At 49.9% G+C, this 25,713-nt stretch overlaps 1 protein-coding gene across 2 annotated transcripts; it reads right to left on the bottom strand.

Annotated features, from left to right (window-relative positions):
• Positions 1-215: 215 nt before the first annotated feature.
• SMG9 (SMG9 nonsense mediated mRNA decay factor) lies at positions 216-24,834 on the bottom strand. 2 transcript variants are annotated; one of them, XM_021668506.2, is made up of 14 exons: positions 24,406-24,834; positions 20,120-20,275; positions 17,464-17,538; positions 17,112-17,376; positions 16,921-17,018; positions 13,974-14,086; positions 9,383-9,494; positions 7,427-7,522; positions 6,906-6,991; positions 3,743-3,849; positions 2,943-3,050; positions 2,656-2,784; positions 2,190-2,334; positions 216-739 (listed from the first exon to the last, which is right to left on the bottom strand). In XM_021668506.2, exons 2-14 carry the CDS (start codon positions 20,267-20,269, stop codon positions 661-663), a joined length of 1,563 nt encoding a protein of 520 aa, XP_021524181.1. In that variant the 5' UTR covers positions 20,270-20,275; positions 24,406-24,834; the 3' UTR covers positions 216-660. The 2 variants fall into 2 exon arrangements, with proteins under 2 accessions (XP_021524181.1, XP_012302148.1); XM_012446725.2 differs by lacking the exon at positions 24,406-24,834 and adding an exon at positions 24,282-24,303.
• Between the last annotated feature and the right edge of the window lie 879 nt (positions 24,835-25,713).

The following is a 25,713-nucleotide window of genomic DNA, read 5'->3' as shown; positions in this document are numbered from 1 at the left end:
GAACAATTACCCTTCCTAGGGACTTCCTTCTTAGTAGATACTGGTCTCCATCTGCTCCCAACAGCTCTATGACCCACAGTGAATGTGTCCCTGAGGAAGTTCATTCAGGCTCCAATGGGTAGCCAGGGGACAATCTGCTCATGAGGGCTGGGTGTCAAGTTTGTCCTGCTTCCCAGAACTGCATGTTGGGTAGAGGAGTAAGTGGAACACGAGAACAGGCTTGTATGACTGTGTTTATTTGAACTACCACATCTGCTCCAATAAAGGGCTCTCCAGACCCTGCCTCACCTTACAGGGAAAGGCGTAGTCAGGAAGAGGGACTGTTGCTCCTGTCCCTGAAAAAGGTGGTCAAGATGGAGCCTGGGCTTCCTGGTGACCACTGAGACTCCTCCCACTGCTTGTCCCTGTGGAGGAGGTAGGATGGGCTGCCCCATCTCAGGTTGGGGGTGGGATCGCTCATAGTCACCCCCTGAACGGCCCCCAACTGAGGGTCGGGGGGCCTGGCCCTGGACACCTCATGTCTCTGGGCCGGGAAGCCACGATCCCTCATCCATCAGGCCTGCTGTCGCTCTCCACCCCAGCGGGGGATGGACATTTGTGCTCCTTCGACATCCACTGGGGACCCAGGAGCTCCCCTGCATGACATTCTTCTCCTTGGCCTCAGGCCAGCAGGCGGCTATACTCTGCCAAAGCAGAGGACTTTTTCACCCCATCCCAGATCCGGGCAGCATAGTGGAACCTATGAGAGGAGGTCAACAGTCAGGGCTGCCTGGCTGGGGCTCCACCCACTGAGGCCCCTTTTATGAGCTGAAACATGACTCTGAGCCCCTTGGAGCCCTGTCTCCTCGACTGGGATACAGGGAGGATGCTAACACTGATGGGAGGTGGCCCCACTTTTCTTAGCTCACCCAGGTTAAGCAAAGCTGGAGGTTCCAAGGCTTGGACTAAGACCTCAAGTCTCCACCACCTAAACTTCTCCCACTCCACTCAGTGCTGCCCTTTGTGGGTAAGGATTCTATTTCCACTTCCCTTCAGAGTCTTACAACGATGGAAAACAGCTAACAGCAGTTGCACAACCCAAAATCTCCTCCCTCTCTCCTCTGGGTCTTGGTTTAGACCTACGGGAGAAGCAGAGCTGGGACTGAATGCCAGCTCTGCTCCACCTCTGCCCTACAAGCCCTGAGTGGATTCCTGTGGCTTTGTCTGCACTCCTGGCCCCTTCCAGGCACAGGCAACTGCAAACAGATGTGGGGAGCCAAGTCAGAGATGCTGCACCCAGCCAAGCTATGTATTTTTCTTTTCTTTTCTTTTTTTTTGAGCCAGAGTTTCACTTTCGTGGCCCAGGCTGGAGTGCAATGGTGCCATCTTGCCTCACTACAACCTCTGCCTTCCGGGTTCAAGCAATTCTTCTGCCTCAGCCTCCCAAATAGCTGGGATTACGGGCGTGCACCACAACGCCTGGCCAATTTTGTATTTTTAATAGAGATGGGGTTTTTCCATGTTGGCCAGGCTGGTCTCGAACTCCCAACCTCAGGTGATCCGCTCACCTCAGCCTCCCAAAGTGCTAGGATTACAGGCGTGAGCCACTGTGCCCGGCCTTCTTTCAAATTTTTCTCTTTGAAATAAGATGAGGAAGACCTGGACCCATACACTGAGGGCTCTGGACAAAGAAGTAATCTAAAGTAGGGGCCACAGAGGTAGTGCAGGGCCACGTGAAAGCAGGGGAGAAAGCCAGCAGGCAGGAAATGAGGCAAATGCAGAAGGGTGGACAATCAGACCCTGTGGCTTTCTGGTTCCCACCTCCTGAAGGGCCCTGCTTTCTGTGATCAGGTCCTTGGAATAAATCTTCCTTAAGCTAACTCTGGCTCACTGGTCCTACTCTTAGCAATCAAATGACTCCTAGCCACAGGTGTGTGGCCTTGCTATGTAACACTTTTCTCTGAGCCTAAATTTCCCCACCAGAAAAACTGGTGACAAGGACCTACATGATGCTGGCTGATTAGGATTCAAAGTCACACGAAACAGCAGGGTGCTACATAGGTGAGATGCTTACAAGACAGGAGCAATCATCACCGTTCCAGAAAAGGAACCTGAGATCTGGAGAGGAGGGGCTTAACGAGGTCATGCCTGTCTAAGAGACACCCCTTCTCTCTACACCAGGGTGGGGTGCCTCTGCGAAGAGCTCTTACCAGTTCTTCTCGGTGAGGATTGTGTGTGACAGCTGTGGCCGGGCCATGGACATCACTTGGCTCCGGAGTTTGCTCACCAAGGACTGGAAACTGGGGTGGCCACGATACCCAGGCAGCAGGGAGAAGAGTGGGCTAGAACCAGGTCCTGGAAAGTTGGGGCAGGGAGGATAAGAAGGATGGACTGCCAGTGTCTTTCTCCCAGTTAACAGCATCCTGGGCTTCAAAGAGCACCTAAGAGTTCAGCCCCGGCTGAGCTCTTTCTGTATTTTCATGACTGTGAAACACACTCCTAAGAAAGGGTCCACGCACCCCGGGAATGAGGCAGGGTCTTCTCTAAGACCAGGCGGGCTCCACGCTTCTTCCAAACCAAGGCAACCCACGTCACCTCCTAGACCAGGGGATGCTGGGTCTCTCTATGATCAGGACAGGACTTGTCTCTCCAGGAACCCGTCAAGGGTAACTGTACCTGCTCTCGGTGGGTTTTCACTCTCTGCTTCACTGTCCATAAAGGGTACCAGGAACAAGTTGACCTCAGAGTCCAGGAAGTCAGGTGGAAGCCCCGGGAAGATATTGCATTGTAACATGGACAGAGTACCTGGAGGAGAAAATGCTTCAACTTCAGGTACCATGCTGTGGGTTTGTGGGGGTGGGAATCGTTGACAGTCAAGGCAGGAACAGGACACTAGTCTGGGGGTAGAGACTGACCCAGGAAGCTGGATCAGGACTAGCTTGGGGGGATTTGGGAATCCTCACCCTTGTAACGCAGGTGGGAGTGGGCCATGAGCTGGTCGATCATCAGGTGCATCTGCCGCAGCTTCCGGGGACAGAAGTCCTCTCGGCGAGCTTTGTTCTGTAAGAAGACTGAAGGTGGAGAAGTGGGAGGAGACAGGGCCTGTGAGGCAGACATCGCTTGGCCTAATGGACTCCCCTTTCTCATCCAAAGACCTGCTGTTGCCCCCGAGTTCAGATCACTGTGGAAATATTTATGTAACTTCACTTCACTTTAGCAACAGGCTCCATGTAGTGTGACGGTGGGGACCCAGAGGTGAGTCAGATCTGGTTTCTGCCCCTAGTCTCTTTGAGGCCCCAGCAAGGGATCATAGAATGAACTCGATCTTTGCAGAAGAGTAGAGCAGAGAAAGGACATAACAGGCAAAGGAATGGCATAGGCAAAGGAATGGCATGAGCAAAGGCTGGAGGAGGGACACTAGGTTGACGGGGCCACTCAGAGGAACCAACCTAACACTCATTTCCTGAGCTGGGAGATTCCAGGGACCCAGAAACAGGCAGACCTGGGGCCTGTCCCAGTCCCATCACAGAGCCAGACACAGGCTCAGGAGGTCATGCCCTCAACTGTCAGGGTTGGGCCAGGGCAGTGGGAACTTGAAGTAGCTGCTAATCCTTTTTGACTTTGCTCCTCATTAACTCTCAAAAGTACTCCTCCCAGATCCCCACTGCTTCCCTCTCTCTCCCCACTTCCCCAGCGTGCTGCTGTCTTTCACCCCCTCATTCTTCCTCCTGCCCACCTGTCCAGCCCCCAGAAAGCCTCTCACCCAGGTGGGGGTAGTACTCGGTGCCTTCATCGGAGCCTGATGAGCTGCTGGACTCGTGGCTGGGGGATGGGGTGGAGGGCTTCACCATCTCTGCTGTCTGGAGGAACCTTGGGGTTTGGGGTGAGTGGCTGTTGCTCTTGCACTTGCACCCCATGTCCCACAGCCTGGGACAGGGGCTCCCTTTGAGATCCTGATGAAAGCTACAGCCATGCTTAGAAAAATGCCATACACACATGTTTCTCACAATTTCAGAGAATTCAGAGATAATCCTCTCAGATACCGATCCATGGACTTACATCAACTGTATACACTCTTTATGAGCTTACCTTATTATTTTATTTTAAAGAGGCTATTTTTTAGAGCAGTTTTGGGTTCACAGCAAGACTGGGCAAAAAGCACACAGAGTTCCCACACCCCCTGCACATGCAGAGCCTCCCCAACTATCAACAACCCCAACCTGAATGGTTCCCTTTTAAGGACTGATGAAGCTACATTGACACAGCATTATCACCTAAAGTCCTGAGTTTATATCAGGGATCACTCTTGGTGCTGTACATTCTATAGATTTGGACAAATGTATGTCCAAATACATTTGTGTGTGTCTGCCATTAGAGCATTACAAAGAGTAGCTTCACTGCCCTCAAAATCCTCTATGCTCTGCCTATTCATCCCTCCCTCCCTCCAACTCCTGGCAACCATCCATCTTTTTACTGTCTCCATAGTTCTGTCTTTTCGAGACTGTCATATAGTTGGAATTACACAGTATGTAACGTTTTCAGATTGGTTTCTTTCACTTAATCTGCATTTAATGATCCTCTATGTCTTTTTATGGCTAGATAGCTCATTTCTTTTTAGTGTTGAATAATATTCCATTGTCTGGGTGTACCACTGATTATCCGTTCAATTTACTGACTTGGTTACTTCCAAGTTTTGGCAATTATGAATAAAGCTGCTATAAATATCTGTGTGGCCAAGCGCAGTGGCTCACGCCTGTAATCCCAGCACTTTGGGAGGCTGAGGCGGGTGGATCACCTGAGGTTAGGAGTTCGAGACCAGCCTGGCCAACATCACAAAACCATGTCTTAACTAAAAATACAAAAATTAGCCAGGTGTGGTGGCATACGCCTGTAGTCCCAGCTACTCAGGAAGCTGAGGCAGAAGCGCTTGAACCTGGGAAGCAGGGATTGTAGTGAGCTGAGATTACTCCTGTGCACTGCAGCCTGGGTGACAGAGCAAGACTCCATTTCAAAAAAACAAAACAAAACAAACAAACAAAAACTTGTGTGTAGGTTTTTTGGGTGGATATAATTTTTCAGTTTATGCTATTTATTTTTTCAAATAGTAGTACATAAACCTGTTTTCTAAGGTAAGGGATGATGGAATCTGCTAAAATACGGGGGCATTCTCGTCACACACACACAAACACATCTACAATTTCAAGGGGCTACACTACTCTGAGAAGCCCACCTCTAGATGAGAGTTTAAAAACAAGGCTCTGCCATGTGGCAGCCTGAGCTGATACCCCCACCAGAACATAGACTCCCCAGGGGCAATCTATCTGTTTTGTTCACTCCTGTGTCCCTAGTGCCCAGAACAGTGCCTGAACATCTAGATGTGAATAAATCCCAATGGATGGTGGTAGGAATGGGTGTTTCACAATCAAGTCACAGCTTCACTGCATTACATCTGGCAGAACCACCAGCCCCCTAGCAAGCCTTTTTTGTTGTTGGCCTCAGCTCATCCCTGTCCCCAGGGTTACTAATACACACACACTAAATTCTCCTCATCAGCTGCTTACTGTGTACCAGGGACTAAGCTGAATGCTTTCAATTCCTTGACTCACTGAATCTGCACAACATAATTCTGCTGATGAGGAACTGAGGAAAGAAAAGACACATGCCCAGTAAGAGAGGGGACTTGAACCCAGGACTGCCTGGTTCTGAAGGCATCTGCTTCCTAATTCCATTTCTCCCCTCCCTATAAGCTCCTGTCCCTTCCTTCTGCCTGATCCCTATGCCCACAGCTGCTCCCACACCACACCTTCCAGTGGCCTCCTGGGGCCTGGAACCAATAAGAGCTCTTGTGGCCACAGGTTCTGAGCTAGTCTCTTCTGGGGGCATTTCTGGAACCCTTGGCTGCTTCAGGCAGGACTCCTGCCAGGTCCCACCTCTCTTTTTTTCTGTGCCTGCCTGAGTACCAACAGGATGGTACATAAGCCTGAAGGAGATGAACAACAAAACTCCACAGACCAGACAAGCCAGCTCCTCGTGCTAGTTATTCAGCAAATCTGCAGTAAATATCTACTGTGCGCCAGGCACTGTGTGAGGTGCTGGGGACCTTGCCCTCCTGGGGCTTACATTAGAATGGGGGAGAAAGATCATAAGGAAAGCTACAGTATCCTATTAAGGAGAGGCAAGCACAATGAAAAAAAATACAGAAGGCGGGGAGAGCAACAGGGGATGCTATGCTAGATGGTCAGGGAAGGCCTGAAGTGGACTCAATGGCATGAGGGAGAGAGTCTGAGAAGATCTGTGGGTAAAGAATTTCCAGCTGAGGGAGGCAGAGTGCAGAGGTCCTGGGCTGCAGGAAGAACAGCCATGTGGCCCTGTAGGAGTCTCACTCTGTCACCCAGGCTGGAGTGTAGTGGTATGATCTCGGCTCACTGCAACCTCCGCCTCCTGAGTATCTGGGATTACAGGAGCCTGACATCATGCCTGGCTAATTTTTATATTTTTGGTAGAGACAGGGTTTCACCACCTTGGCCAGGCTGGTCTTGAACTCCTGACCTCGTGATCCACCGCCTCGGGCTCCCAAAGTGCTGGGATTACAGGCATGAGCCACCTCGCCTGGCGGCCCTGTGGCTTTAATAAAGGGAGTGAGGAAAGGCAATGAGAGAAGTCAGCAAGGTGACCAGAGGGTGTAGGACTTTGTAAGCCTTGCCTGGGCAGACTTTGGATTTATTCTGATAGACATGTAAAGTCAGTGGAGGGCTGTATGTTGTGCGTGCTTTGAGGAGGAGGTTAGATGGGGGTGATTTGCTCCAACTTACATCTTAAAAGGGTCCCTCTGGCTGCTGTCCCTTGAGTCAGTAGCTCAGTATCTGGGCCTGTGTCTCCTGCCTCGTTCCTCCTCCCCACTACCCCACAACCCCTCAGGCCCTCACCTGTAGAGACTGAGGTCTGTGAACCAGTCCTGGACGACAATCACCACGTGGCAGACCGTGAAAAGGAAGGCAGCAATCTGGAGTGACTGAGGGTGGACAGGAAGGAAGGGAGTTGAGGACCTCTCTCGCCCAGACTAATCAGGAGCCCCTGATCCCAGGACTCAGTTCAGGAGGCAGCAGTGTAAGGAGCCTTCAAGCAGCTACTGTGTGCCTAACACTGTGACAGCACTTCCCTTACAGGCCATCCCTAAATCAAGAAAAGTGGGAATTATCACCCTCGCTTTATTCAGGCAGATGCTGAGGATTCAAAGGGGAGGGAGTGGGGAATGACTTGCTTGAGAGGCAGAGCCAGTTGAGCCAGTTCTGACTCTCAGTGCTGTCCTTTTCCTACAGCCCTTGGGGCAGCTGGGGCTCTTATGAAGCAGAAACTAGGGGGACAATGCATAACCAGCTGTCCAGACCCTGGGAGGATGGGGCGGGGATGTAAAACCTCAGCCCTGGGCCTGGCTTGGCTCCCTTACCTGCATCTCAACGTAAGTGTGGGGAAGGTTGTACTCCGGAGGCAGCTTGCGGTCATTATTGATGAGATGGTCTAGGATAGAAGGGCTCAGGATGGGCTGCAGCAGGAAAAGAAGAGGGTGTCAGGGAATGGGCTGGTCACAGATGCACAAGTTTCACACATTGAAGGCAAATATGTTGCCTACCTCAGGACAAAACAAGGTGAGAGACAAAGGCAGGCAATTCCTAATTAGAACAGCAAGGGGAAGTTCAAGGAAAAAAAACCTCAAAGCTGATACACTTTTCCAGCTCCTTTACAAATCACTGCTGCTCTCAAGCGCCTCCTGCCCAAAGAGAAGAAACGGCTTTGTGCTAATGAATGTTTAACGTTTACTCAAATGAGTCCTGTCCCTTAAAGACTCTTTGTCAGTTGTTTCATACGCTTTCAAAACTTTGCTGAGATAATGACTTAGGTTAAAAAAAAAAAAGATTAGTGTGAAAACTGGTGAGAATTTTAAAACTGCATCAGTATACGTACAAGAATCAGTGGTGAGCTCACTAGACTATTTTCTTCTTAAAGGGACATTTAACCAAAAACCTTTAAGAGCTAATTAGCTTGATAGTCTGCTGACTTTTTACTGCAGTGAAATTCTTTTACAAATGGGCTTTCACAACTGCCTGCTGTCTCCAACTCCAAACACTGAGCAGTGCTCTATTCCATCTTGTTTTGTTAACATCTGTCCTCTTCACGGGCCTCTGACCTAGACCACAGCCGGTTTGGGCTGTCTCCAGGTCCCCATGGCCCCTGCACAGGGCCTGGAACACAAGGCTCACATCACATTTGTAGGTTTTCCACTCCATGTCATCAATGCCACAGTGACCGGAATGCTGATCCACCAACTATGAGTGCCAACTAAGGGCCAAGCCCTGTGCCCCAGCTCTCAACCACAGAGCCAGGCTCTGCTCTGAGGAGCTTCAGGCATGTAGGGAGTTGGAACAGACACCAGGACAAATCACATGCTATGGTGGCAGGTGCATATGGGCAACAGTGGAAGGGGAAGGCTTCTGAGAGGAGACCACACCCCAGTGGAGTCTTGAGGAAGAAGGCATCAGGGAGGCAAACAGGCACGCAAGGTGAGAGCCTATCGTACTGATAATGGAGTTAATCGCTAAGAGTATTTAGCACCTAACTCCTGTTGGGTGCTGCCATTAGGAATTTACTTGTATCAATGCACTGAAACCTCACAAAAACCCTAGGAGGTAGGCAATACTGTTTTTCCCACTTAAGAAAACTGAGGAATGAAAACAAACAACTTGACAAGGTCACACAGTTCGTGGTTTCAGGTAAACACAGGATATGCAAAGTCCAGATCTAGGGGTGTGGTGGCTCCTCCAGGGGCCGAGGATAGGCAGTCTGAGGGAGTCAAGCCATACCCTCCGAATGCCAGCCTAAGGAATCCAGACTTTGCCTGACAGCAAGGGAGAAGCCAAGGAAATCTGCTAGGTAAACACATGACCAGTCAGTTCTAACGAAAGTGACAAGCCTGAGCGCTAACCTCATGCCAAGTCCTAACCCAGCACTTTGCCTGGATTGTTTCACGGAATCCTTGAGAGGCCGAGTAGTTATCATCCCTACTTACAGATGAAGAGCTGTGGTTTAAGGAAGTTTAAAATGTATTTAAAGTCACCCTGCTAGTAAGAATTAAAAGGCAGGATCAGAACATAGATTCTCCAGGGTCCACACGTTTTTAGCAGTGTACTAGAAGGTCCTTTAGGCTACTGTGTAGAAGGCGAATGAGATGGGGCAACATGTGACAAGAGACTAAGGGCCAAGAAAAGACACATCTTGCCCAAGGGCACCCAGCATGTCCACGGCTTGACTGAAAGCACATGGAATCCACACAGGGTTCTGGCTTAGTAACATTCCAGGAAGAGGATGTGGGTTGGGGGCGGGGGGCAAAGGCAGGTGGGGCTGGCACCTGTGTATCCAGGAAAACAATCCGCTCTTGGGTAATAAAGAAGTCGATGCCGCTAGTCTGGTTGCCCCCTCGTTCCTTCATTTCAGCGCTCTGAGCCCGGAAAACATAAGCCCTGTGGAGAAGAGCAGGTACGGGTGCCTGAGAGTTCTTGTTCTCAGCCTTTGATGGATCCGAAGCATGACCCCATGAGCTGAGCATGTGAGCCAGAGTGCCCAGCCTGCTCACTAAGCTTTCCATCTGTGGCCCATAGATGGAAAGGGGGTGGGAGGCGGGGGCGGTGCATGTTTTGAAGCACATGACTTCACTCCTACCCATAAAGAGATCCATTAGTTCAATCAATGAAGCCAGGCCACTGAGGTGTTTAAGAGCAGAGACTCTGCCAGTCTGCTAGGATTCAAATCCCACCTCTGCCTCTTCCTGGCTGTGTGGCTTTGGGCAAATTCCTTAACATTTTTCTGTCAGTTTCCTCATCTGTAAAATGGGGATAACAACACGATCAAAACTCTATGTGTTATTATGAGCTCAGTATGTGTAGAGCCCTTAGAATAGTGCCTGATATAGAGTGATACATACTTTTAGCTGTTAATTACCAAATATACCTGCTAGATCCCAGGCGCTGGAGACAGAGCACTGAATGGCCTCCACTCCCACAGGGAGAGGGAGTTTGGGTCTTGTTCCCAGCATCTTCCCGTCAGGTGAGTGTCCCTCACTTCTACGTGTGCTGGGCGCTGGGAATATGAGGGCAAAGCAGGCAGAGCTGGGCCTTGCCCTAAACCACTAAGCTCAACTTGGTAACTCTGACTTGGGTAAAGTGATTTTACCTTTTGAAATCTGTAAAATCAGGATAATAGAAACTGCCTCTCAAAGAGTAGTTTCTATCTACCCTCAAGAGGCATAATCTGTTGTCTGACACAGAGCAGGTAACCTTCCACTTTACAAACACTGTGCGGAAAACCTCCTATTTGCCAGACACCAGGATATAGCAGTGAACAAAAAACACTAAGTTGGCTTCTGTGGAGCTTTTGGTCTAGTTTACAAATTACCAGAAATCAGTCACTGTGGGTGTTAGAAAGAGGAGGTGTGCAGTGCTCCAAGCCCAGATCGCTTAGTTGGTGGAGCCAGGAAGGGCTGCCCTGAAGAGGGAAATGACAATGCTGAGGGTGAGAGAGAGAGGGAGTTAACTGGGGCTGGGTTGGGGGATGGGCACAGAGGAATGCTGTATCAGGCAGAAGACAGGTGGCTTGTTGTACCAGGACTCAGAGACCAGCATGGCAAGAGCAGAAAGATGGGGTGTATGGCAGGGGAGAAAGCAAGGAGAGGCTACACAGACCCTTGTGGGGCATGGTAAGGCTTTGGCCTATGAGCCTGGAGAAGCTGCTTAGAGATATAAATAGAGGAGGGACAGGATCAAATTTTGGTTTGAAAGTCCCCACTGGCTGCTATGTGGCGAGGACTTTAGGGTGGAAAGAGGGGAGATGGGCTTACAAGGCCCAGTGCCATGTTACCTCCCTCTGCCTCTCTGGTCTTATCTCCTACCACTCCCCTTCCAAGGCTGCTATGCTCTTTCGCACAGACAAGCTCCCACTTTAGAGGCATTGTCTTGGCCAGTCCCTCTCATTGGAATGCTCCTCCGAGCATGTTTTTTCTCAAACGTTCCCCTTAGCAAGGCCTTCCCTCGCAATCACATTTAAAACTATAACCTAGTCTGGGCGACATGGCAAGACCTCATCTCTACAAAAAATTTAAAAAATGAAGGGCATGGTGGCTCATGACTGTCATTCCAGCACTTTAGGAGGCCAAGACGGGAGTATCACTTGAGGTCAGGAGTTCGATATCAGCCTGGCCAACATGGTGAAACCCTGTCTCTATTAAAAATACAAAATTAGCCTGGTGTGGTGGTGCACATCTGTAATCCCAGCTACTTGGGAGGGTGAGGCAGGAGAACTGCTTTTAACTGGGAGATGGAGGTTTCAGTGAGCCGAGATTAAGCCACTGCACTCCAGCCTGGGTGACAGAGCAAGACTTGACTCAAAAATAAAAAATAAGTAAGCAAGCCAGGCACGATGGTACAGAACAATAGAAGGCTGAGGTGGGAAAATCATGTGAGCCCAGCTTGGGCAACACAGTGAGATCCTGTCTCAACAAAAAATTAAAAAATTAGTTGGGCATGGTGGTGCATACCTGTGGTCCCAGCTACTCACAAAGCCGAGGTGGGAGGATGGCTTGGGCCCAGGAGTTCAAGGCTGCAGTGAAGCCATGATCACGCCACTGCCCTACAGCCTGGGTGACAGAGCAAGACCCTTGTCTCTTAAAAAACAGTAATAATTTTTAAAACCTGTAACGTAGGCCCAACATCACCTCCCTATAACCCTTTCCCATTTTGTTATATTCTAATGTGCCAAGTAGTGTGTTTATTTTGTTTACTCTCTCCCCTATTAAAATGTAAGCCCCATGAGGGCAGCTTTTTTTCCAGTTTTGTATACCGTTATCTCCCCAGCACCTGGTACAGTACCTGGTGCATAGAAGGCATTCAATTAATACAGTACTTGTCAAGCTGAATTAAATCAGGGAGACCAGATAGGAACCTCTTGGCATCCTCCATGTAAGATATTAATGGCTTGTACTAAGGAGGTGAACGTCAAGGAGAGAAGAAACAGATGAATTAGGAGGTAGGCTGGGCATGGTGGCTCACACCTGTAATCCCAACACTTTGGGAGGCCAAGGCAGGCAGATCACCTAATCAGGAATTTGAGACCAGCCTGGCCAACATGACAAAACCCCATCTCTACCAAAAATATAAAAATTAGCCGGGTGTGGTAGTCCCAGCTATTCAGGAGGCTGAGGCACAAGAATCGGTTGAATCCGGGAGACAGAGGTTGTGGTAAGTCGAAATTGCGCCACTGCGCTCTGGTCTGGGTGACACAACAAGACTGTCTCAAAAAAAAAAAAAAAAGAATCAAAACCTAGACCTGATGAAAAGAGTTGATACTAACATCCACCACACCACAGGCTGACATGGCTCAAAAAGACAAGCTGGGCGACAGGATTCTCTCTACCCTGGGAATCTGAACCGAGAGTAATGGGGAAAATCTGCTAGTTGGGGTGAAAGCTGAAATGGAAAGAATGTTACCTAAGACCTGGAGCTATTCCAAAATGGAGCGGAGCTGAGTCATGAGTGAACAGAGAACAGGAAAGAGAGAGGCAGGGGAACGCCACAGCTCCAGCTCTACGAGATGTGTATTCTCCCAACAACAGTGGTCTTCACCTTTTCTAGATCTCCATCGGCCCACTCTGAGATCTGGTGTAAACGATGGACCTTTTCCCTAGAAGAAGAGCCTGATGCAAATATGTGTAAAATTCTGTATATGGCCAGGCACGGGAGCTCACATCTGTAATCCCAGCACTTTGAGAGGCCAAAGCAGGAGGACTGCTTGAGACCAAGAGTTTGAGACCAGCCTGAGCAACATATAAGGAGACACCGTCTCTACAAAAAAATTAAGAACTAGCTGGTGTGGTGGCATGCCCCTGTAATCCCAGCTGCTTGGGAGGCTGAGGTGGGAAGATCACTTGAGCCTGGGAGGTTGAGGATGCACTGAGCTATGATCATGCCATTACACTTCAGCCTAGGTGAAAGAACTAGACCCTGTCTCAAAAGTAAATAAATAAATAAATAAACAAACAAAATTCTGCATATACTGTTTAGGGGTTAATGGACCCCTGACGCTCATCCATGGAGGCCAGGGTAGTATTACCTGCTTTATAAAACACAGATACCTACATTTTCAGGTAACTTAAATGTGTCTCTGTTCTTTACCACCCCAGTGGCTACTATCTATTCTCCCCATTTTGATTCTTCCTTAATTAGATGTTTATCTCTCTCACTCCCAAATTCCTACCTTTTCCCCCTTTCCTTCTCTGCCCCAGTTTCAGGACCTGTTTCTTAAGCCCTCCCCTCCCCAAAACCTGCTCCTGTGCCCTTCTGCTTTATCTTCATAATCACATTCCATCCTTACTCAAGAATGTTGTTCAGGCAGGGGAATCCTCATGTCTGCTCCTCCCCAGCCTAGAAATCTAGAGCCACTTTCCCAAGGTGACACAGGAAATGTAGAGAAACCATCTCTGTCTCCGGATCTCCTCCCCAACTCTATTTCTCAGATTCTATCAGCTACCATTCTGTGAGCACCTGCTCTGTGCCAGGTGCTCATTAACTTTTGCCTTCTTGATCTTTTGTTATCCTCCAAAAATCTACTTGGACATGGGATACTGGAAATGAAGTGACCTGCCCAAGGTCAACCAGCTAAGTCCAAAACCTTAATGATGACATAATCCCACTTCCTCTCTAGGGCCTGTACCATTTCCCGGTGCCAGGCAGGGAGGGAGGGAGGGAGGAATAGGATTGGATACCTTGGAACTACACAGATTTAGTGCAGCCCATTATCATCCTCATCTCATGAAGACACTGAGGCATAAGAAAGAAAAGCAACTTTCCAAAGTCCTTTGGTAACATCACTCGCAACACCAAAGCCCACCTTGCACCTGCCCCAGGTGGGTGCCCACCTCCCTCCTGCACTCTACCTGACAGCTCCCTCACCTCTGATCCTCCTCTGGAGTGTTGGCTGACAACAATGACATGACCATGGACTTGCCTGTCCCCTGGAGGCCCAGGACACCAACCACCAACACATCAGTCTGATCCAAGAGGTACTGTGGGAAAAGACAGAAATAAGACTCTGACAAGTCTGTCAGTTGCTGGAGCTAGAATGAGAGGGGGGACCCCAGAGACCCTTGTGGTTTACCCGCCTGCCTTATCACATATGAATAAAAACTCCTGTGGTCCCAATCCCTTCTATTAGACATAGGACCTCTGTTCTGTGTCATGGTAGGATTATGTGAAATGTTCTAGATACAAAGAACAGTGTCTGTGAGAACTCTGAAGTAGAAAGAGCCTAGCAAGGTCAAGAAGCTAAAAGGAAGGCTGGGCGCGGTGGCTCACGCCTGTAATCCCAGCACTTTGGGAGGCCGAGGAGGGTGGATCACGAGGTTAAGAGATCAAGACCATCCTGACCAACATGGTGAAACATCGTCTCTACTAAAAAAATACAAAAAATAAGCTGGGCGTTTGGCACGCGCCTGTAGTCTTAGCTACTCGGGAGTCTGAGGAGGAAGAATCACTTGAACCCAGGAGGCAGAGGTTGCAGTGAGCCGAGATCACACCACTGTGCTCCAATCTGGCAACAGAGCAAGACTCCGTCTCAAAAAAAAAAAAGAAGCTAACAGGAAGTCAGTGTGCTGAACACAGAGGGAAAAAGGAAGTCTGATTGATCTTGGGGAAGTAAAAGGGAGTGGCCTTAGAACAGAAGGGTGGGTTGGAGAAGACAAGACTCAGTGACTGAGGGCTACTAGCACAGATTCCTGGGAAGGCACAAGAAAGGGAGTGGTGTGCAAACAGGAGCCACCCAGGCTCTCTTGACTGTGTATGTGTGTCTGTTTTACATTCACGTACTGTTGTTTGTGGGATGTATGAGCTCCTCTGGAAATTACTGGAGACCAACTCTGGGCTACCAGCTCTGCTTACTTTCACCAACAGGGGGTGTAAGAGACACACCTCAAGGAAAATAGCTTCATCCTGAACTGTGGCTGCTGCTCCTTAGAATCAATCACCTCGAGTTTTGTGTTTTTTAAAAGCAAATTCTATAGTCCAGGTGTGGGGGCTCACGCCTGTAATCCCAACACTTTAGGTGACTGAGGTGGGAGGATCGTTTGAGGCCAGGAGTTCAAGACCAGCCTGGCCAACATGGTGAAACCCCGTCTCTACCAAAAATACAAAAACTGGCCAGGCCTGATGACTCATGCCTGTAATCCCATCACTTTGGGAGGCCAAGGCAGGCAGATCACCTGAGGTCGGGAGTTCAAGACCAGCCTGACCAACATGGAGAAACTCCGTCTCTACTAAAAATACAAAATTAGCCGGGTGTGGTGGCAGGCACCTGTAATCCCAGCTACTCAGGAGGCTGAAGCAGGAGAATCACTTGAACCCAGCGGGCGGAGGTTGTGGTGAGCTGGGATCGAGCCATTGCACTCCAGCCTGGGCAATAAGAGAAAAACTCTGTCTCAAAACAAAACAAAACAACAACAACAAACTAGCTGGGTGTAGTGTCATACACTTGTGGTCCCAGCTACTCAGGAGGCTGAGGCTAGAGAACTGCTTGAACCTGGGAGGTGGAGGTTGCAGTGAGCCAAGATGATGCCATTACATTCCCGCCTGGGCAACAGAGCAAGACAGTCTCCTAAATAAATAAAGCAAATCCCAGGCCCAATCAGGATTTAATGTGCTTTAACACATTAAAGCAGAATATCTAGGGCTGCCCGTTCAATCAGTAGGCACAGATCATACATGGCTATTTAAATTAATAAAGACTAAACAACATTAAAAATTCTGTTTGGTTGTACTAGCCACATGTCAAGTGCTCTAAAGCCACATCTGGGGATAGTGGCTACCATACTGGATGGACAGTGCAAATATATATGATCTTCATCACTGCAGAGACTTCTACTTAATAGTGCTGAAGGGAGGGCTTGGCTCTTTTTTTTTCTTTTTTTAAAGCTCCTCAGTTAATTCCAATGGGAGAGTGGACACATAAGTGGCAGAACAAGGTAATAAACGGGCTTGAGGCTGTCCTAATAAGTCCAGGCTGATGGGCAGGAGAGGTGACATCTCTGGGAGAATCTGAGCAGGGGTGTGACAGGGCTACAGGAGAAAAAGCGGAAGAGGGGATGTAAGTACTGGGAGACCGGAGGCATGTATGACGATCTAGGGACGTGACGGCTGAACTAGAGCAAGGGCTGCTGGGATGGACGGGGGCACTTTGGGGGATGACATTCAAAACAGTGAACACTGAGACAGCATGGGTTTCTTGTTGTTGTTTTTGAGACAGGGTCTCACTCTGTTGTCCAGGTTGGCGTGCAATGACATGATCATAGCTCTCTGTGGCCTTGACCTCCTGGACTCAAGTGATCCTCTTACCTCAGCCTCCTGAGTGGCCTGGATGCCTGCCACTATACCTGGCTAATTTTTAAATTTTTGGCAGAAATGGAGTATCCCTAAGTTGCCCAGGCTGGTCTTGAACTCCTGGGCTCAGGTGATTCTCCCACCTTGGCCTCCCAAAGTGCTGGGATTACAGGCATGAGCTACCAGCATGGGTTTCAACCAAATAAGAAGGGTACTAGGGCAGGGTCCAAGAAACTTCCCTGCTGTGGATGGCAAAGGACATCCCAGGGGTCCTGGGGTGGTAGTGAGAGTACCTCTTTACCAACCAGTACCAAAGCAGATCAGTATTTTACCAACTAGCAAGCACAGTTGAGCTAGTTGAAATTCAGCTCTGGTTAGGTGAGAATGTTCTGATTCCACCCCATCTCACTGCTGTGAGTTGCCCAAAAGCTCTCCAGTCTGGTGCTGCCTACCAAGAGGCGGAGGTGGGGGTGGAGGATCAGAGGATGCAGGACGTGCGGAAGCTCAGGCAGGGAGGGGCCCTCAGTACCTCAATGGCACTGTCACACCAATTCATCTGGTCATCCACCAACTTGATGCTGTGCTTCATGCGCTCTGGGGGCAGTAGTTTGGCCTGACCCACGACAGCTGGAGATTGGAGAAAGCAGGAGACAGAGGATGCAGTGAGGGTCTGTGAGGAGATGCCACTTCCCAACCCGGTCCTGCCCGGCCCCAACTCACGGTCCATGGCTGCCGGTGCAGCAGTGCCCATGCCCCGGTTCTGGATCTGGTACACAGGCTGTGTGGGTCTCTGCCCTTCCTTCTCTCCCTTGGGTGGTGCAGGGGCTGCAGGCGGTGGTGGGGCGGTGCCCTCAGGGGTAGAGGCACCAGTCACGGCCACAGGCCCCTTCCCCTCCTCCCGTGGCTTCATGAGGACGATGGGCTTCTCCAGAGGGGCTGGAGCCGGTGGGGCAGCAGGGGCTGTTGGAGGTGGTGGCTGCTTTGACTATGGGGGTAAAAAGTTTCCGTCAATGGGGCAATCCCTTCCCTAACTGCTCCCCTCCTCCCTCCTTCAAAGTTCTTCCCTGCTCACCCGCTCTGCTGGAGGTTTTGAGAGGATGATGGGGGTTTTCTGCATGACGGAAGTGCTTGTCTCTTCGCTGGCATCCTGTGGTGAGGGAGGGCAGTTACTCAGGAATGGCTCACTGGCTCTCCTGGACATTCCAGATCTTTATGTGCCACAAACTATTCTAAATGCCTAAATATATTAACTACCTTGATCCTAGCAACAACCCTGTGAGATAGATAATATTATTACCCCCACTTCACAGATGAAGAAAATGAAGCCCAGAAAGGTGAAGCAGATTGCCCAGAGTCACAAAGTCAATAAGCAATGGAGCTGGAATTTGAACACAGGCAGCCTGGCTGCAGAACCAAATCCTCAAGCATTCTGCTCAGCTTCCTCTGTGAGGCAACAAGCTGGGCTGGAAAGGAATTAGGAGCTATATAGGTCTGGGTGCAAACCTGGTCCTGCCTCGCGTTGGCCGTGTGAACTTGAATAAGGAACCACCCTCACCACCTTCACTTATGCCTCATTTCCCCATCTATGAGTGGGTACAGGAATTCCTTCCTCGCAGGATTATTATGAGGATGAAAGGAGACAGAACTCATCAAGTGTCTAGCGTGGCACCTGTCATGTGGCAGGTGCTCACCATGTGAGAGCTGCTGGCGGCACTTGCTATCCTGATCACCTCTCCCCTCAGCCCCACTCCTGCTCTGGCAAAGCTGCCAGGCTGATCCCACACCTTGCCCTCTTCATGCCTCCCTGTCTCACCCTCAGTCTGCTGAAGAGGGGAGAAATCTGAGTTTGAGTCCCGTTCTTTCTCTGGTTCCTTGAGTAACCTCAGGAGAGTCTTGAGTTACTCAAGAAGAAACAGTCCTGGGTCTGTTTCTTCACCAATATACTGAGGACATTTACTTAAACTCTGCTCACTTCACTGGCTTACGGTGAAGAACAAACAAAAAGATGACATTAAAGTGCTTTGAAAAGAAGTTTCAAGGGAAAAACTATAGGAGGAGAGGCTATGGGCTTCCAGGAGGCTAGGAAGGGGTAGATGATACAGGCTGAATATCCCTTATTTGAGGTGCCTGGAACCAGAAGTGTTCTGGATTTGGGATTTTTTTTTTTGAACTTTGGAATATTTGCCTATTTCCTGGCTGAGTATCCCAAATCCATCTGCAATGATCCAATAAGCACTTCCCTTAAGTGTCATGTTGGCGTTCAAAACATTTTGAATTCTGGAGCACTTCAGTTATTCAATCTGTACCTAGCACGAATGCTGTGAGGTTGGAGAGAAGACAGATAGATACACCCAGGTGGCAGAATGTAAAGCACCACTGCCTGACCAGCACAGAGGAAGCAGGGAAGAGGCGAGGAGGCATTCAGGATGAGGCCCAATGGGCTATCACTGATATGGGAGAAAAAAATGGGAAGAGGAAAAATGGTAGAAAGATGCTGAGGTCAGCAGGGGACACGGAGGATAAGAAGCCCATCGGCATGACAGGAGGCTGCCGGGGCTCAGCAGCACATTTAGAGACAAAACTGAGATTTCAGAGTTGCTTGTTCAGGGATTAAACCTGAAGGTGTACAATGATGATAATAATCCCCAGGAAGGCATTATGTGGAAGGAAGAGACTACATGTTCTCATTTACGCTGAGGCCCAAGAGAAGGAGCAAGTAAGAGCTCAGCTCACTGTGAATAAACTATTTTTCATGTTTGTATGGTTTTATAGCTCAGAAATTGGCCCCAATCGTTACCTACTTCCACCCTACCAGACATCTCTGGGGTAAACAGGGCCCTAGAGAAAAAAACCCAGGGGGCAGGTTCTGGCAGTGAGTCACCTAAGTACAGGAGCAGAGTGAGGCAAGGCCTGGGCACAAGCCGATCCCTCCTGATTCCCAGCCCAGGGCACTGTCTACAGCAGGCAGAATGATGCTATATGTGAGACTAAGCTGGACCTGGATCTGAGTCCTGGGCCCAAAGTTCACTGACGCTGATTCTGGACAAGTCCTTTCACCTCTGGGGCTCATTTCCCTCATTAGTGAAAATCAGATCTATCATAGACTCTACTTCATGGGGTAGCTGTAAGGGTTCAGGGAGACCCAAAGGATGTAAAGTACTTTGCACAGTACAAGCACAGTGTACGCTACTCAGTAAACAGAAGCAGTTGTTATTATAATGTGATTCTTTAACACATGAGCTATGGCACCTCTCAGCTCAAACCGTCCAACGCCAATTTCACACAGTGAAATACAAAGTTCTTTCCAAGGCCTACCAGGTCCTACATGATCTGCCCCGTTACCTCTCAGACTTCACCTCCTCTCTCCCTCCTTCCTCATCCATTGCAGCCATCCTGGATTCCTCCGGCTACTCCTTGAACATGCCACCCCAGGGCCTTTGTGCTTGCTGCTCTGTCTAGAAGGCTCTTCAACTCAGATTTTGGCATGTCTTATTCCCTCATCTCCTTCAAGTCTCTGCTAAAAAGTCACCTCTTCAGAGAGACCTTCTCTGACAGTCCCTAAAACAGTCCCCTTTATAACTCTCTACCTTCTTTACCCATGAAGGCAGTGGGTTTTGTTTACAGACGTACCCCCAGCATGGATTAGTGCCTGGCACATGACGGGTGCTCAATGAACATTTGTGGAACAACTAGACACATGAATGCTGCTCCTGGGTCCAGACACTCACCCGTCTCTCTCTTTCCCATGGTGCAATGTAGTCCCTCTCCCGACCACCAGGCCCAGAGAGATTCTGGGGGCCACCAGAGCCAGGCTCCTTCCACCGTCGCCGCCGCTCAATCCCATAGAGTCCAGGCTGACTGTGTCCAGACTCAGACATGGTCACCTATGGAGGGAGTGAGGGGATTTCAGGATGAGAGTGTGTCTTCCTATTCTACTCGGCATACCCCAGACTACATGAAGGCCCTTCCTTTCTTTTTTTTTTTTTTTTAAGAGATGGTGATGGTGTCTGTCTCTGTCACTCAGGCTGGAGTACAGTGGCTAGATCTCAGCTCATTGCAACCTCTGCCTCCCGGGTTCAAGGGATTCTTCTGCCTCAGCCTCCCAAGCACCTGGGATTCCAGGTGCCCACCACCATGCCTGGCTAATTTTTATATTTTTAGTAGAGATGGGGTTTCACTATGTTGGCCAGGCTGGTCTCGAACTCCTGACCTCAGGTGATGCACCCACCTTGGCCTCCCAAAGTGCTGGGATTACAGGTGTGAGCCACTGCATCCAGCCAAGGTCCTTCCTTTTTTTTTTTTTTTTTTTTTGAGACAGAGTTTTGCTCGTCGCCCAGACCGGAGTGCAATGATGCGATCTTGGCTCACTGCAGCCTCAGCCTCCTAGGTTCAAGTGATTCTCCTGCCTCAACCTCCTAAGTAGCTGGGACTACAGGCACATGCCACCAAACCCGGCTAATTTTTTTTTTTTTTTGTATTTTTAGTAGAGATGGGGTTTCACCATGTTGGCCAGGCTGGTCTCGAACTCCTGACCGCAGACAATCCACCTGTCTCGGCCTCCCAAAATGCTGGGATTACAGGCGTGAGCCACTGCGCCTGGCTAAGGCCCTTCCTTTCAACAGAACTCTGGGCTTGTGGCAGCAACTGCAAGCTGGCTCCCAACATCCACTCCTGACTTCTTCCAAAAAAGTAAAACCCTCAGTTCTGAGGTAGGTACATGACTATCCAGAACACATTTCTCATCCTTGTTTGCAGTTAGGTGTGCCCATGTGACTAAGTACTTTCTGGCTATGGTATGACACTAGAAGTATGGCTTGGCAGCTTCCAGAAACTTCTCTTTACAGATTCTGGCAATGCCTTTTGCCTCTTCCTCCCAGTGACAGGAATGTGGGTGTGGAGGTTGGAGCTCAAGCAGCTACCCTGAGCTATAAGGCAACTTAATAGAAGGTACAGTAAAACAAGACACAAGGTTGGGGGGTTCCATGTTGATTGTGAATCACCTACTTTGAGACACAGTGAAAAACAAATACACATCTATCTCTTACTTGCAGCCAAAACTATTCCCAACTATTAACATGCTCCAACATAAACTCATAGGGGAAAATTCACATAAAAATGGGACATTCAGCTGGGTGCGGTGGCTCATGCTTGTAAATCTCAGCACTTTGGGAAGCTGACGCAGGTGGATTACCTGAGGTCAGGAGTTCAAAACCAGCCTGGCCAACACAGTGAAACCCCGTCTCTACTAAAAATACAAAAAATTAGCTGCGGGCACCTGTAAACCCAGCTACCCAGGAGGCTGAGGCAGGAGAATCGCTTGAACCTGGGAGGCAGAGGTTGCAGTGAGCCAAGATTGCATCACTGCACTCCAGCCTGGGCAACAAGCAAAACTCCATCTCAAAAAAAAAAAGAAAAAAAAAGAAAAAGGATATCCTCCTTACCAAAATGCTGCAAGTCATTTCCTTACAAACCAGCAATGTGATCCTCAGTCCAACAGCTACTCTTGATTAGCCATTACTAGTGTATGTCGAGGTGGGGCTCCGGCACTCGAGGGCCTATTTTCACCTGGTATCCCGCTACAGTTCAGTGTCTGCCTTCCGTTCCTGATGGTCTGCCTTTCCTCACACTGAATTTCATTTCAAGGTGTCCCCAGTGTTTAATTTATCTGAGATGTTATATAGTGTCTGGCTACCTATGCAACCCACTCGCCACCATTTTAGTATCTGTTTACAGGTCCTTGGAGTTTTCCCAGCTGTTCACACATCATTCGAGGGTGGTCTTTGACTACTTAACTGTTTGTAGAACTCTATGGGGCTATCTGTTCAAGCTCAGAGGTCAGATTGACAAACTGTGGCCTACGGGCCAAATCTGGTTTGCCTTCTGTTTTTGTAAATAGAAAGTTTTATCGGAACATGGCCACATCCATCAATTTACAAACTGTCTACAGCGGCCTTCTTGATGCAATGGCAGAGCTGAGTAGTTGAGACCGGCACAGTCTGCAGGGCCTAAAATTATTATTCTCTGGCCTTTACAGAAAGTTTTACTGAATGGCCGAGTATGGCAGCTCACACTTGTAATCCCGACACTTTGGGAGGCAGAGACCTGAGGACTGTTTGAGGCCAGGAGTTCGAGATCAGCTTGGGCAACATAGCAAGATCCTGTCTCTATAAAACATTGAAAAAACAAAAAAATAGCTGGGGGTGATGGCATGTACCTGTAGTCCCAGCTACTTAGGAGACTGAGGTGGTGGGATCACTTGAGCCTGGGAGGTCAAGGCTGCTGTGACCATGCTGCACCACTGCACTCTAGCCTGGGCAACAAAGCAAGACCCTGTCTCAAAAAGAAAAAAAAAAAAAGTATGCTGACCCTTGCTTAGCTTGAAGTATCTGTTAAATCCCTCCATGAATCCACCCCAGCCCACCTCAGTATATAATAACATAAACAGGTCCCTCCAAGACTCTCCAAAACTGAAGGGTCTGTTTACAAGATGTAGGCGTAATTTTGCTAGCCAGACAAGGGGCTTGTCTAGCTCCTCTCTCACTGTGCTACATGACCTCTTCCCCAGCCACAAGCCAGGTTGAAGACTGCTTTCCTAGACAGAGGACAAGAGCCTGTTTACAGATGCTTAGGGAAAATGACTCATTCAATACCCAAATGACTGCTTATAGTCTCCGATGGAGACTCTCCCCAGAACCTGAGACTCCTCCCTACCTTGCAATTAAGTGTCTTCTTAACACATTACTCTGAAATCCTACCCAGTGCTTAAGTGCCTGTCTTCATGCCTCAACTGGGATTCTGCCCAGCCCTCAAGTTTCTGGCTTATGAGGATGCCCTTCCTGCGCAAAGTAAGCGCCCTGTGCGCACTTTTTTTGGTTGTTGGTTTTTTTTTTGAGACGGAGTTTTGCTCTGTTGCCCAGGTTGAAGTGCAATGGCACAGTCTCACTGCAGCCTCTGCCTCCCAGGTTCAGCCAATTCTCCTGCCTCAGCCTCCCGAGTAGCTGGAATTACAGGCGCAGGCCCGGCTAAGTTTTGCATTTTCAGTAGAGATGGGGTTTCGACATATTGGCCAGGCTGGTCTCCACCTCCTGGCCTCAAGTGATCCGCGGGTCTCGACCTCCCAAAGTGATGGCATTCCATGAGTGACTGCCCTCCCTGTGCCCTTTATTCTGGGAGCTTCCACAGTATCTGAATGTGAGGAGTTCCTTGGAACTTAAGGGTCCACCTAAGCCAGGTGTGGCGGTTGCAGTGAGCCGAGATCGCGCCACCGCATTCCAGCCTGGCGCCTGGCGACAGAACGAGACTCTGTCTCAAAAAAAAAAAAAAAAAAAAGCCCACCCACATGCAAGCGGGTACCCAGGCTCCTTTGGGAGATTCCCCCCAAACTTAGAAAAGTCAGTCTATTTAAGTGTCTACTGATGGACACCTAAGGTGACCTCCTGAAAATTAACAATCTAATTTACATTTTTGGGGAGGGTCTCCTCAGTACTTAGACATCGTTTCACACACTCCTTTCGGGGATCTCCCAAAACCTCAGTGGCTACTTGCAAATATCTGGGGAGACTCTCCGATTTCTGAGTATTTAAGCCCACCTCGCGGGGCACACCTCACGCCACAACTGTAGTCAATTTGCACATTTTCCTGAGGACAGCCTAGGATTTAAACTTCTCTGCATGGGCTCCTAGAGGAGGGCCTACCCCGGATTTAGCCATTGATTTACAAAGCTTCCCAGGGGGAACCCAACTCAAGTTTCTCTTTAAACGTTATTGAGGCGGCCTCCCCAGTACTTGACGGGCAGTCTGCAGGCTCTACTTGGATCTTGCAGAGCAGAAGTTTCTCATTTACACGTTATTTCCGTCCCCCGCCCCCATTCCTGCCAACCCAGTACCGCACCAACAGCCAACGGCCCGCACTCAGTGCCGCACCCCCACCGGAAGTCCCAGCGAGCGTTTAACTGCTGAGGCGGGGGCGTGGCCTGCCGGTGCACGAGCCTTGCGCGGGCTCGCGGGCTCCTTACCTAAGGCTGCTGCTGATTGGTTCTCGGGGTGCGGTGCGCGCTCACCCGTGACAGGAATCGGGTGGGGGCGGGGAAGCTGACCTAAGCCACCCGTCTGCAAATGGCGTCTGTGGGCCAGAAACGTGGGAAAGAGAGAAAGTGGGCACCCTCCCACTCCGGAAACGGCCTCGGCGTCCCGGATGCGGCTCCAAAGGAAAGCTGGCCTGAAGGAGGAAGAGGAGGAGGAGGTAACGCGAGGCCAAGCTTAGATCAGGTCCCGCAGGCGGCTTGTCCTGCGCATGCGCTGAGGGCTGAACGCGCGAGAAAGGAACGCGCGCGCCAGGCTGAGCATGCGTGGATGGAGGAGGTCGGCTTCAGCACGCATGCGAGTTCCGAAGCGGGAGGTGGAGTGGCGCCGCGGCTCTGACTCAATGCGCGTGTGTGCGGTTGGGCGTTGAGGGTGGGGAGATGAGTGGGGAAATGGATACGCCAAGGAACGGGAGGGAAAGCAGCCCGGATCTGGGGTTCGAGTCGTGGCTCTTCAGTGATGTTGGCGGGATGCGGTGGGGTGGAGCAACAGGGAGGAATTTCACTGTTCTGGGCTGAGTGCCAAGAACACAGGAATGAATCAGACTTGGCGTGAGCCCTGGAAGACACCCGGCCTGTGGAGAGAGACTGCCAGGGCCTCAAATCACTGAGGAAAGGGCGCGGGTCCGGTTGGACCTTCAAGGACAGGCAGGCGAGGTCACTCCAGGGGACAGCTAAGCAAAGGCGACGAAGACCCGGGGAAAGAGGTCCAGACTGGCTTGGATTCAGGGTCCCGCCGGGTGGAAGGTGAGGCAGCAGAGTGGGCAGGTCAGACCTTGAAGGGTCTCTAGTGTCAGGTTTATCCTTAAGGCCTGGGAGATGCAGAATAGTCCGAGATAGAACGACATTCAAAACCTTCGAAGGCCGCGTTGGAAGAGGGAATCCGCTCCACGATCAAAAATTTAAAAGCCTGTGGGCGGAGCCTTGCGCGCGCCAAAGAGAAGCATTGGGCGAGGGGCGCGGCTTGGAGGGCGCATGAGCAGTCGGAAGGGGCGGCTGTTGCCCGGTGAGTAGAGTGGGTAAATGGAAAGGTTCTCGCTTTTTATTTGAAATTTTATTTATTTTTATTTTATTTATTTATTTAGAGGCAGAGGCTCGCCCTGTCGCCCAGACTGGAGTGCAGTGGCACGATCTCGAATTACTGCAACCTCCCCCTCCTGAATTCAAGCAATTCTCCTGCCTCAGCCTCCCGAGTAGCTGGGATTACAGGGCCCGCCGGCATACTTGGCTAATTTTTTTTGT

The sequence above is a fragment of the Aotus nancymaae genome, unplaced genomic scaffold (genome assembly GCF_030222135.1).
Source record: "Aotus nancymaae isolate 86718 unplaced genomic scaffold, 86718_ANA_hifiasm-v0.15.2.pri h1tg000028l, whole genome shotgun sequence".
NCBI lineage: Eukaryota > Metazoa > Chordata > Mammalia > Primates > Aotidae > Aotus > Aotus nancymaae.
The sequence above is the reverse complement of the archived record's forward strand: the minus strand, read 5'-3'. Positions and strand labels throughout refer to the sequence as shown.